This window comes from Prunus avium, chromosome 4, assembly GCF_965620075.1.
Source record: "Prunus avium chromosome 4, drPruAviu1.hap1.1, whole genome shotgun sequence".
In the NCBI taxonomy this organism is placed as follows: domain Eukaryota; kingdom Viridiplantae; phylum Streptophyta; class Magnoliopsida; order Rosales; family Rosaceae; genus Prunus; species Prunus avium.
In genome coordinates, this window is record NC_142287.1 from 22,644,618 (window position 1) to 22,658,440 (window position 13,823).

At 36.0% G+C, this 13,823-nt stretch overlaps 2 protein-coding genes across 2 annotated transcripts; one reads left to right on the forward strand and one right to left on the reverse strand.

Moving 5' to 3' along the window:
* Positions 1-4,565: 4,565 nt before the first annotated feature.
* Positions 4,566-7,409, forward strand: LOC110754392 (zinc finger protein-like protein). Its single transcript, XM_021955453.2, has 3 exons — positions 4,566-4,733; positions 4,825-5,791; positions 6,450-7,409. Exons 2-3 carry the CDS (start codon positions 5,113-5,115, stop codon positions 7,079-7,081), a joined length of 1,311 nt encoding a protein of 436 aa, XP_021811145.1. The 5' UTR covers positions 4,566-4,733; positions 4,825-5,112; the 3' UTR covers positions 7,082-7,409.
* A 1,946-nt stretch (positions 7,410-9,355) lies between these two features.
* LOC110754393 (NAD(P)-binding Rossmann-fold superfamily protein) lies at positions 9,356-13,382 on the reverse strand. Its single transcript, XM_021955454.2, has 6 exons — positions 13,196-13,382; positions 10,910-11,077; positions 10,595-10,812; positions 10,327-10,486; positions 9,876-10,086; positions 9,356-9,637 (listed from the first exon to the last, which is right to left on the reverse strand). Exons 1-6 carry the CDS (start codon positions 13,332-13,334, stop codon positions 9,481-9,483), a joined length of 1,053 nt encoding a protein of 350 aa, XP_021811146.2. The 5' UTR covers positions 13,335-13,382; the 3' UTR covers positions 9,356-9,480.
* Positions 13,383-13,823: the final 441 nt, after the last annotated feature.

The following is a 13,823-nucleotide window of genomic DNA, read 5'->3' on the forward strand; positions in this document are numbered from 1 at the left end:
TGAGATCACTGGTATGCAAATCAAAGTCTTTTTTCATTAAACTAGACTTTGTTGGCCAACATGTGAGTATTTTTAAAAAATGATTCATTTGTTGTGATGGAGAAATTTAAAATTTATTTATTTGTTGTAATGGCTTCCCCCGTAGTGGTTCTACTGATATGATGACAAGAAATGTTGGAGGACACCAAAAATTATGTTGGACATAATGCAAGACCAACCTTATGTTACATAACTAGTACTAGGTGGACTAGAGGAGGGAGAGCAAAGAAATGCAAGACCAACCTTGTAGCTTGTTTGTGCAAAAATCCTCACGGGAGAATATTCGCTTTATGATTCTTTAACATTTGATCTTCCTTCTCTCTCTTCCTTGATTCTTGTAAAAAATACCAAAATAAATAGACCACACCTGGGGTGTTGGCCAAAAGCCCTCCGATGCCTAAGTTAGTTTGATTGAATCTAGGTGAAACAATAGCTAAAAAAGGTATGGAGATTTCTCTAGGGTGAGAACCAGGTGACTGGCGCCGTGTGTGGTGGCCGGAGCCATGTGGAGAAAATATGGAGAGTGGAGAGTGAGAGAGTTTCAGGTATTTTTCTTGGATTTTAAAAGTAGGTTTAGATGTATGTAGATTTTTTGAAGTACCTTGAATGATGAATGAAGTCATCTATTTATAGGAGCCTCGGGGCTAGGGTTTCATAACTCTTATTAGAAGGAGTATAATATCTTATAATTAAGCTATTATCCCTATTAATTAATTGACCAAATAAATTGATTTAATTAATTAATTTAAGAGATAATCTTCTTTTTCACGTGGCGTGCTATGATTGGAAACGAATTTGCTCCCGCATAGCCCTAATCATCTAACCAATTTGCATTTCATATCACCAACTTTTGTTGCGTGATTTTACTAATAAAAGTCCACAAAAAGAAAAGATGAAAAATTGTTCCCATTTTGTTTCCTAGGCTAGGAGTAGGAGATATTCTGTTTCCTAGGTAACTGCTTTGCTTAGAAAAAAGATTTGCTTTTTGGGCTAACATATAGATGGTTTATGAGTTCATGTTCATCATTATTGTGCCACTAGCACCTTAATGGGGCCTATAAGTCCACTAGCACCTTAATGGGGCCTATAAGTCCAGGTGACCAATGGTGGATCCACCTAAGGCCCAGTGAAGGCTACTGCCCCTAATTACCTTTCTTCTATCCATAAAGTCCTTAGAATCTCCATTGAAGCTCTGCTTAAGTATGCTGCAATGGGGGCAAGGTGTCTGATAAAAGTATGCTGCAATGGGGGCAAGGTGTCTGATAAAAGTCTTATGATGGAGGGGCAAAGTTGACATACCAAAACGAGGTCGTTTTGGGTTGTCACTTAAATCAACCAAAATTACTAACACTCAATAATCTCATCTCCAAGTCGTTTTAGCTTCTTCTCCTTGTTACTTCACCATTTTATGACTGGAAAATGTTACTAAAACACCCAAAATTTCCTAAAATTTTGTTGGCTCTTCTTCTTGTTGTTATAATTCATTCATGTTTGAAGTGGATTGAGATTTGTACTTTTTAGTTCTATTTTGGAATCTCCAGTATTCATGTTACTTAGAAATTTTTGTTGTCTGCTTTAGGCATGAATTTTATACATTTTTCAAGTTTGTTAGTGGTTTGAACTACTACATTTTGCTTCCAACAACAACAATTTATGGATCCGCCACTGCAGGTGACCCAAGGGTAGTTGAGCTACAAAATGTCTCAATTTTGAAGGGAGCCTGTAGACCATAAGAGCAATTCCACCCCTCCCCTTTTGTCATGGCAAAAGGGGCCTAGGCTCTAAAAACAACCCCTACAAAGGAAAAGTTGTCATGTCAAGAAGTGGGCCCACCAAACTGAGCAAGCCTGAAGGTAAGACTTGCCTGGGCAAGCTGATGTCAGCGTGACATAAACAGCCAATTTAAATAACAAAAAATAACTTATTTGAGGGACATCCTTGTAGAGTCCACTTTGTATTGTATTTCACTAATCCAAACTGTCTATTTTGTAGATATTCATTCAAAGATCATCTTCACAAAAAATCCAAACCCTCTATTTTGTATATATATATACACACGCGCGGGATAATGCACTGCATGCTTGCTAGGTACTAGTGTCTACTAGTGCAACTTTGTGCACGGTAGCTTGAGTTTTTTGTTGTAGTATGGTTTAATCATGTAATATTATTGACTTTCAGTTTTGGCTGATGGCCCCTCTTCACACGAGGAGGAATTCGGTTTTCAAAGCTGAATTAAATAGTTGAAGAAGATGAGTGGTGAAAGCTAATAATGATATTTGTCTTTGCGAAAACCCAAAGTTACCAAGAAAAACACTTGTTTTTGAAGTTTGGGTTTCATTAATGCTTCTTACAAACCCAAGGATCAAATCAAGTTTAGGTTTCCAATTTACCAATAATGATCAAGTTTAGGTTCCACTTTCCAAGAAGAAAAAAGGTTTGGCTTCCAAGATCATCGGTTTTCATCTTCTTTTATTTTTGTTGGTGCATTTTGTCTCCCCTCCTTCTGCTGTTAGTTTCTTTGATTCCCACAGCTGGAGAATTGGTTTTTTTTCTTCATAATTTAGAATGGTCCATTTGGAACAAGAGCATTCTGGTTTTGTATATTTTTAAGTTGACAACTTGCCCTTATGTTTTCCATCACCACCTACACTTGCTTAAAAATTCGCTATCATTAATTTCACAAGTCTAGAAAGCCTAAAATTGAAAGATGTTACTAATTACAAAAAACCTTAAGTTCCATTCCATAAAATACTAGAATCGTCCTACACTCATTCTATATAGTCTATTTCAAGTCATAGATATCATTGAGTGAATCTGCCTACACTAGAAATGATATTGGCACCTTGTACTTCGAAAATCATCATAAATCCAATTCAATTTAATTGGCCCCAAAATTTAAAGTTTTTACAGATAACACACATAGGCTCACGTAGTAAATTTATACCTTAAGATTTACTTATTAGAATTAGGCGTGGACATGTTCACCACTCATAGATATATCTAATCTTATAATTGCATAAATTGCATGTATATTTTATTGTCTTTGACTTGAAACCAATGAGGTCTGCGAGGTTCACATCTAAGTAATACCCACTCCCTGTGGTGAACTCAGGTTGCATGCACTTGGTAGAGAACGAAAGTAAGAAAAACATTATTAAAACCCTAGGAATTAAAAAGAAAGTGAAGAATGAAACTGATAAGAAACCAACCTAATATGTCTTTTACTTGAGTCTTTTGGCTTCTTGAGAGTGCTTCAGTTGATCCAACAACAAAAATTGAAGAACAAAGGGAAGAGAAGGAGAAGAGTGAACTATGGCTTGGAGAGAGCGTGATGACTGAAGGGAGGGGAAAGACTACGGAGAAGAAATGGCGTGACAGTATTTCAAGTTATTTTCAGAATTTTAAAATTTTCATTAAACTTCAGTGCAGACCTAATTTCCGCATAATCCAAAACCGAAAGCAGCTAGCTATTTTTACATGTTTTACCAAACCGGCTGGCCTTTTTAAATTTTCAAAATAATCACTTATGTACCTAAATAAGCAATACTAAACAGGCACTAAAAATAGTTGCCCTAATGTCAAACAGTGAAGTTCTAGTACAAAAGGATTTATCTACAAATCACCTGTAGTCCATATTCCTGGGCACATCACATGTACAAACACATCATTTGATGAACATTAATATCAAGACTACCTTTTTCTAGATCATTTTAATGTGAGGATTTAGGTTGTTGAACTTAAACTTAACGTGTTACCCTTAATCTGAAAACCAGGTCATAATCAACAAGACATTAGTGGATAATCGTACAGTGTGAGAATGATGAATAACAAACTTTCTTTTCAGCGCTCCTCTAACTTTACCCAATTTTCTTCCTTTTCACTTGGCGAATGCATCCATAGGAAACTACGAAAATCTGTCGTGTAATGTGATTCAATGGTTTTGAATAAGACGACTCCTCTCCCTTCATTATGCATATAAGTCATAAGCTCTACTCTTACAGTGGCGATTAGACAAGGTGGGGACAAAATTTGGGCATTGTGCTTTGGATTTAATCGCTTCAATTACACGGGAGCATTTTTGCTCACCACTTTAACTATAGGTGTACCTTCATCACCATCCTCAATGCTTGACACGTGTCAATAGGTATAATCATGATTCCATAAATACAAAGCAAAAATTAATTATGGTTATATCTATGGACACGTGTCAAGCATTGAAGATGGTGATGAGGGTACACCTATGATTAAAGTGGTGAGCAAAAATGCACCCTCAATTACACCACTGCCACAAAAAGAAAAAAAAAAATCTTTCAGACACAGAAACTGAAACAGGTTAAAAATTCAAATAAGATATGAGACAGATTCATGAGAATCCCTAATTAATGCCAATTCAGATTTTAGGGTTTAGTCAGTGTCTCTTTCTTTCACGTGTACCTTCCCCAGTAACGATGCCCATTTATTGGTGTTATTACAGAGCAAGGTTTTGGTGAATAGCAAAAAGATTCTCCTTTTTTTTTTTTTTTTTTTTTTTTTTTTTTGAATTTTGATGTGTCTTCTTGTTTTATAAATCAAAATGTCTTCTTTTGTTTATGGCTTTGAGACCACTTTTCTCTCTTCCTCTTTCCTGGATACCCATTTTGGAGATACTTCCAAAATGTGCTTCATTTGAATGACACTCTACAAAAGACATTATGGTACTTTGAATTTGAATTTTTTTTTATTTATAAAATTGTATTCCTGGGGTTTTCATAAAAGTTTTTGACATTGTTTCTCTCTGATGTGCAGCTTTTTGAATATTCTTGGATGAATTCTTGGTTGCTAGAAGTGGAAAGAAGTTAAAGTTGTGTGTCAAAATAGAAAGTTAATTGAAGAGAAAGTGATGGCAGCTAGCTTACTTTTTCCAGCTTTAATGGTGGTAGGAAGGATGAGAAATGGCAATGGAAAGTGATGGACTTGCTTTTCAATCCAATGGAGAACACTTGAAGAATTCAAAGATTGTACTTTGTAAGGATTTTTGGAGCAGCCTAGCCACTAGAAAAAAGAGAACAAAAAAGGCAAAAAGGGGGATCAAATATGCCAACAGTGTGGTTCTCTCTGAAGAAATCTCTACACTGCAAATCAGAGCCATCAGAAGTTCATGATCCAAAGTCAAGGAGGCAGTTGAGCACAATCTTGACAAGAAAAGGAGGGAGGTCAGGCTGTTCAAGGTCTATAGCAAACCTCAAGGATGTGATTCATGGAAGCAAGAGACATTTGGAAAGGCCACCAAGTAATTGCAGCCCAAGATCTATAGGGAGCAGTGAGTTTCTGAACCCAATAACCCATGAAGTAATTTTGAGCAACTCAAGGTGTGAGCTCAAAATCACAAGCCTTGGTGGGTTCCATGAAGGAATTGGGTCTGGAAACATCAACAATGGTGGTGGTGGTGGTGGTTCAACATTTGTGGATACTCTAAGGCCAGGCACACCTGGCCCTGGTGGTCAATCAACAGTGCACTATTTTAATCCATCTTTTAGGACCTCATCAACTCCTCCAAGGAAAAGTCCTTTTCTTGCATCTGCAGATAATACAGAAGGGTCAGCGAAAGGTTCAGCTTTTCTTGGTAGTGGTGGAATTCGTCAGAGCAATAGGGTCTCCTTTGACAGCGTCGCAGAGCACTCTCATGGTTCTTCTGCAATAACTTGTCACAAATGTGGTGAGCATTTTACCAAATGGGAAGCTGCTGAAGCACACCATCTCTCTAAACATGCTGGTAAGAAATCCCTGCTGAATGAAACTCTCATTTTGGGCAAATATTATTTGAAAATTGAAATGTTCTTCAGTTTGTTCAGAACCTTTCTTCTTCTTGTTTTCAAGTATTTGTTGTTTTCAGTTTTCCTTATCCTCTTAGGACCAAATGTCTAAATTCTTATGGCCACAAAAATATGAGCACTTTCTTCTGACCAAGAAAAGAGGAGATGTGAACAGAGTTCTCCTATTACACATTGTAGATATGCATCTGTTTTACTTTTCCTTATCCTCTTAGGATCAAATTACTAATATTCTTCTGGCCACAAATATTGAGCACTCTTGTTTTTTTTTTTTCTGACAAAGAAATGAGGAAGAGTGCAGAGAGTTCTTCTTATTTACATATTGCAAGTTTGAAGATGAGACCACTGCCTGAGACATTGGTGAATCTAGCAGAAACTTTATCTGTTTTCCTTTTGGTTCCCCAACAACTTAACATTCACTAAAACCTCAGTTTTTTGCTTGAATGATGACCTCCAGCATATTTAGTGTTCACCCAAATGTTTGGTCAATCACATTTCTAAAATGGCTCTGATTCTATAAACTATCTTTGGATTCATCCAATGGTTACTTCAAATTTTAGAGTAGATTTCCCACTCACACTATCCTCATATCTGTGGCAGTTACTGAACTTATGGAAGGTGACTCATCTAGAAAAATTGTCGAAATAATATGCCGGACAAGCTGGTTGAAATCCGAGAACAATTGTGGCCGGATTGAGAGAGTGTTGAAAGTCCACAACATGCAAAGAACTCTTGCTCGATTCGAAGAATATCGAGAGATGGTGAAAATGAAAGCCAGCAAACTCCCTAAGAAACACCCTAGGTGCATTGCCGATGGGAATGAGCTTTTGAGGTTTTATGGCACCACTGTGGCCTGCTCCCTTGGTAAAAATAGTTCCTCGAGTCTCTGTGTATCAGAAAAATGCTGTGTTTGTAGGATCATAAGAAATGGGTTCTCTGCAAAGAAGGAGCTCAAGGAAGGGGTAGGTGTTTTTACAACTTCAACAAGTGGAAGAGCTTTTGAGTCCATTCAAATATTAGAAGAAGATCCCTCCATGAGGAAAGCTTTGATAGTCTGCAGAGTAATTGCTGGGAGGGTTCATAAGCCTTTGGAGAATATACAAGAAATTTCTGGCCAAACTGGGTTTGATTCTTTGGCTGGAAAAATGGGTCTTTACTCAAATATTGAAGAGCTTTATCTGCTCAATCCTAGAGCTCTCCTTCCTTGCTTTGTGGTCATCTGCAAACCCTGAAGAAACAATCCTTTTCTTATCTTTTTTGCTGAATTAAAACTTAAAAAAGAAAAAGAAAAAAAAAGGCTTAGTGCATCTATAATTATGATGTTATGTGAATTCCTCCTTTTTTTTTTTTTTTTCTATTTTTTTGGGGTGAAGATATTTTCCCACTGATTTTTGGAAGAAAATTTATTCTTCTTTCAAGACTCCAAGTCACCTACCATTGTGTAAAAGTTGCGATTGTCAGTCTCAATTGTATCTCTGCCTCTTCAGTTAAGGCCTGTGCTATCAGTGTAACACTTTTTTTTGTGAAGAATATGAATATTTCTGCTGTCATTGCAACAACTATAGAGCTTGCCAACAATGATCACTAAAACAATTGAATTTAAAAAAAAAATTAGTTTGGGAAAAATAAACCATATATTAATCTGTAGTCTTGAAAGAAAAATTGCAGTTAATAATATTCATTGAATTATTGAATTGTGTGCATGCTATTCTCTTGCCTGCATTAAAGGAAAGGTCAATGTCTATCAAAATGAGTAAGGTGAGCCTGAGCATCATCAATTTCAATAGTTCTTGGGGAAGGCAGAACATTAAATCACAAGTAATTAAAACTTCAAACCTTCAAAGATTGAAGCAGGGTAGCTAGCATTTAATTCTTGAATCAAAATACCATGAGAACAGAAAGCTTATGCTGTTTTATCTAGTCCTACAAGCTAAAGGCTACAGAGCTCAGAGACAAAGAACTTGCATTAGTAGAATAATTACAAAAAACTTAGATTCCATCTAAATTTTCAATGGGACCATTATGGGTTTTTAGTAGCCACTGGCACTATGCAGAGTGACATGGTTGTCATGTGGTCCATGTAGGAAGGTTTATGTCAATGTTAGTCCAAAACCAGAAGACAAAATTCAAGAAGGATTGCATGCCATATTTTCACTGTCAGGCATTTGTTTTGTCTCCTCTATCCCTATCACTGTTTGAAGCTTTGATTGATATTTTAGTGTAAATCTTTTTTACTCTCTATTTTCAGATTTGATTTCTTTGGTGCCTACTGTTGGTGTAGGAGCAGCTAACATTCAAGATAAGGTCAGGGCTCATATATCTATCTATCACCTAATATTAATTAGAATACATAACGGCGGTACTTGTAATATCACGTGACAGTGTTACGGTTACATTCAAGAAATTACTCATCTCTCTTCCTCTTCAAAAATAGTAGTTTTAATTGTTAGCTTTATAGAGTCTTTTAAGTGCATCTACCTTCCTTTAGGGACTATATGGGTTAAAATACCAGAACACTACGTACATGTCCTTACTGATACATCTGTACAGCTTGTAAGGCTCTGTGGCACATGCACCTCATAAATAAATTAATGCTACCGCTGAAATCATGATCTGAAGAAATTGAATATGGTCTTATTCAACTTCAATTCTGGCCTTAAATGTCTTGAATGAAGGTAGCTACAGGCTCTGGGTTGCATTGCAGTTGATGATGAACTCAAATATTGAATATCTTTGTTTTATTGCAGTTGACATTACTTCTTGACATAGACTCTTCATCAGAGGGATGCCAATGGCTATGCAATGCACTGATCATGTCAAGCTTCTAATTGTTATTTTATCATCAGGAAGTGGCAGAGATGAGGCTTCTGTTCTTCTGAGTGCAGACAAACAACTTGAAATTAAAAATAATTAAAAGCAGTAAGAAGCCTTTAATTAAACCAAAGACAAATGAAGGTCCAACTTGGATATGGTCTGAAAAAGCAGTTACCCAGCAGTCAAAAATGTATTTTTATTTATAATTAAAGTTTGACAGAGATAAGCAACCCAGTCTTTTAAGGATTAATATAATTAAATTTTAGTAATTCCTGAAGAAGTACCTTAAAAAAAAAGCTTCTGGATAAATATACAAAAAGCACTTGAATTTTTATTAAAAATTTATATTACTTCTTAATAAAAACACTGCTGACAAAAGCAGATAACTTTATACAGAAGCATACTGGTGGTACCTACAACCCTATGACAAGTTCATTGAGCAAGCTTTGCATTAAATCTGCTTCACCTAAATATATGCAAACTGCAATAATTTCTCAAGCTTTCTGAATTATCCATAGTTCTTGCTGGACCGTACGCTGGGCATGGAGATATCATTTTCTACATTTATGATTATGGTTAAATAATGACCACCTTAGTTTGGCTTAGTTAGGGTGTTAGGGTGGCATGAAATCACAGAGGAATGATACCATGTTTGCAACCAGGCCAACATCTTTGATTAATCATCAATAATGGCAATGAATTCTCATAAAATTGGATATAGGTAAACACGTTCATAGCATCAAATTCGTTCATCATTGATGGGCACACTTCAAAAATTCCATAAAAAGTATATAGTTTAACTTGAACACCATTAACTTCAAAGAGGAGGCAGAAAGCCATAACCTAGACAACAAGTAACTGTCTGATGGATAATATCTTCTAGTCCATGCTTGAAACTGAATCCCAAATCTGTTAGCTTCTTTGAAGAGATCTCTGAAGGCACTACTACATCATTAATTTCCTCCTCCATAAATCTGTATCAGTTAACATGGGTATTTTAGTCTTAATACATGAGCCATTTCATGAGGATCTAAGTTGGAGACTTAACTTGAGAATCACATTGTTTAAATACTTTAATAAAGCACATACTATGTTATAAGCTCGCCCGACGGCTTAGAACATAGTATTTGAATTTTTTATATACTTAAACATATATGTCTCCATACATATATCATTTACTTGACACTGACAGGTCTATGACAGAGAAACTACCTGTTTGAATTTGAGCAAGGGTATGCCTGAGCTAGATACTTAACCAACTCAGATATCGGGTAACTTTGGGCAGCGCATACGTAAGGACCTTCAGCTTTGGCATGCTCCATTAAAAATATGTGGGCACTGCATATATCTTCAACATGAACTAAAGCAATTGAACCCATTCTTGCATTTACAGCAGATAATATCCCATGGAGTTCAGAGTCACCTACATAAAAGATCATATATCCACATGTTCAATTGTCTCCCCCTCTATCCATACTTCTTATTTGATTTCTGAGCATGTGTCCCATGCATCAATCATAAGTTATAAGCATTTTCATAGTAAAAACTGAAACATAGTTTAATTTTACATATTTATTGGGACATTTCAGAAAGATATCAGGGAAAATCAGGACAGATTTAAATAATATTTATCTGCATGAGACAGGTATAGCAGAAGAACCACCTGTTATTGGTGACAAAAGAACTTGAATGCTTGATGGAACCTTGGAAGTGAGAAATGGACCTCCAACAGTACTTGTTATCACTGATACCAGATTAACGTCATTCTCATTTGCAAATCTAAATCCTGCTTCCTCTGTGAGAATCTTTGAAAGTACATAAACCTGCCATAGAAATGTTTTTTTTTATAAACTTTCTCATGTATAATAATTAATTATTGAGTAGGCAATTTTGTAGTAAGCATATAGCATGAGAGGGAGAGGAACCATTACCCATCCATTTGCTTTTTCACTCAAGACTTGATCAACTGGTGTTTGACAAGATTCATCAACAACAGCTCTTGCATTTCCCTTTCTGTCTTTGGCAGTGAGAGTGCTGATGGAAGAGGTGAGCACAACCCCTTTCACAGTTCCAGAATTCACACAGGATTTGAGGACGTCCAAGGTTCCTTTGATTGCAGGCTCAATGATATTTGATTGCACGTAACTCTCTTAGATGTCAAAGATTGAGAGCAACTTAATTAGTGTTATGCTCCACTAAATGATATTAAGGTAGCATTGTAGATTTACATAGGCATTAGTGATTACCAATGTTTTCTTCTACAGTAACACTGAATTCCATTGATGCTGCAACATGAAATACACCATCACAGCCCTTCACAGCCTCGTCGAAGCTTCCTTCCTCTCCCAAATCAGCTTGGAACAATCTCAACCGGTCAGTGTTCGTCCACAATGATAATAGGTGCGAACACTTGGCTGAGATGTTTGGTGGAACTTGATCAGCCTTATTAAAACATTCAGAATAACAAGAAGAGATAAAGCACGTTCATGAATTAAGGATTTCATTTTTTTATGACAAAGAGGTATATAGAACAGAAATCGATTGCATGATCCAATTCTTTTACTTTGTAATTCAGGACAGAAGTGTTTTCATTTCACTGCTAAAGTATTTTTATTTGTTCTGTTTTGCTGTCTCTACCAATGAACTAGACATCATAACATGGAGTTTGATTCACATGGCTTTAATCTGTGAGCAAAGTGATCTGTTCTAATAATTTTCAACATAAGAAACATAAATTTTCCACCCCTCACCATTTTATCAGTTAATTTATTTTTTTGAAAAGAAAACTATCACTTAATTGAACTTTCATTTGTAGCAGTTCTGACCAAGGCAAACGAGTTTTAGCAGGCCAAACAGAAGCCCTCATCACCAAATAAGATGAAAATCACTGTCAAAAAGGTTGGACTAAGCAGTCCCATGGATTAAATCCAATTCCACCTATGAACTAGACCTACAAGAAACAGACAAATCCAAAGCTGCCATTATTTTGGACCAAGTTACAAAATTGGGGTGAGCTACTTCTTCAGTCCAATCTAGATTTGTTCCAATATTTTTTGGGCTAGATTAGCAGTCTATTTGGTTGCTTAGGAATTAGGTCAATGTTTAACCAGCCCAATAGGAATGGTTGTTGTCACTTGTAAACATAGTTGCCTTCATTTCAGATTAATTCTTAATAAACCCAAAATAGTCAGATTAATTCTTAATAAAAATAAATAATACTTAAGAGAGGGCATGTAACCAATGATTGATGAGACTTGGGTGTTTTAAATTGTGCTTATAAAGTCAATTCTCAATTGCCTAGACATCCTAACAGACAAAAATTGTAATTTAGGGCCTTGACCTGACACCAACCAACATGTTCCCTAATTACCAGAAATTAAAATAAAAAAATCCTACATTTCTATCTTATAAAGCAAAACGCCAAAAATATATACTATTTAATGTTTCCTTCGTGATGGAAGCACCTATCAAAGAAAAGATGCTATGGAAACATGTGCTAAAGTTTGAAATCAGAGAAAATGTTCTCTGAAAAGTCCTAGTAAAAAAATTGGCAAAGAGAAAGCATCAAAATGCCACTTCCAGTCCAGTCTCTATTTTCTTCTTCTTTGAGGAATTATAGTAAAATCAAATAAATGTATCTATTACCAACCATTAAGCAAGAAAAACAGCTTGAGAACATTTTTGTCGAAGTTAGGAATGGGGAGGGGATTTTCTCACACGCACACAATGCCAATGTGTCATTATAGTTTGAAGTTGAGACTATTAGTCTGCAAATCAAAACCCTCTTATACTAGGCTAAACCGTGTTTCCACAACTTGAGAATATTTTTGAAATTAAAGAGAATGATTGAGGTAACATTCTTGGTCTACAAATCAGAATCCCATAATTGGTTTAATGGTCAGACTTTTTCCTTTGCAAGACTAATTGAATTACAATTTATTGGGTGATTGGATACTCCAATTCTTTTCTTTCTCCATGGTTAAATATTATAGTTTATAGTACATTGCAAAAATCCCACCATCACCTCCACAAAAACCAATAGCAAACCAAGGAAATGATACACACGTATCTTTGAGATTGACATCAAGTTTTTTTAAAATGCATGTAATTATCAAACTTGGTAGCCACATGACTTCTATATGCAGGGTGTTGATGACTTTTTTTTAAATATATATTTTTTAAAGCTAAGCCATCTTTGATTGAAAAGCCTATACCACTCATCTCAGAAGCTGATGCTAACTCAAAATTCCTTTCTCTGTCTAATATGCAACTATGGATGATTTTCTAGCAAAGCCATGTTAGACCAAAATATTATACAAATCACAGAAGCTAATTCTAACTCAGAGTAGTCCTTAATCTCTCTCTCTCTCTCTCTCTCTCTCTCTCTCTCTCTCTCTAGTTCAATTCATATCAACCATAAGCACAAACAAATCAGAACAAAGAAAGCTTTAAGTTTTTCTGCTTGGATGAAAAGAAAAACTTGAATAACTAAAACAAGAAAAAGTGAGAGGTTGGTTAAAGAGGTAACAGACCAGGATCACGAACTGTGGCATGAACCATGTGGCCTCTTTCCAAGAGGGTGTTCACCAGCCAAGACCCTATAAAACCAGTGGCTCCAGTCACACAGTAAGTTGCCCTAGCTCCCTTTCTCTTGTCCTCCAAACCCTCCATTTCCTTAACTCAATGCAGGCTGCTGTTTTAGATACCCTTTCAGTGTTGTCTATGAGGGAATTTATATATGAAATAATGATTAAATAATTAATCATGGCATTGAATGTTGTAATCCTGTAGCTAATATAATATTCATTTCGCAATTGTATAATCAGAAATAGACGATCGAGTAAGCATGTGGCGGAAATTAATTAATGATTTGGAAAAGTTGAAAGCAAATATAACATGTCGGGCCTATATTTGGAATCTGCATTCAAAATATGTCTATTTTTTGGGTGGACACTTGGAGAGTTCTGTGTTTTCAATGCATGGTTGCCAAGTGTTAAATCTAGGGGTGGTTGCGGTTCGGTAACCGCGAATTTTTGCCCAAACCGCAAACCGACTGATTATTTGCGGTATGGTGATTTTTGAAACCGCAAACCGACCGCCCCACAAAAGGCGGTCGGTTACCGTGAATTAGAGGGTTTAAAACTGCAAGTTCTTTTCCTA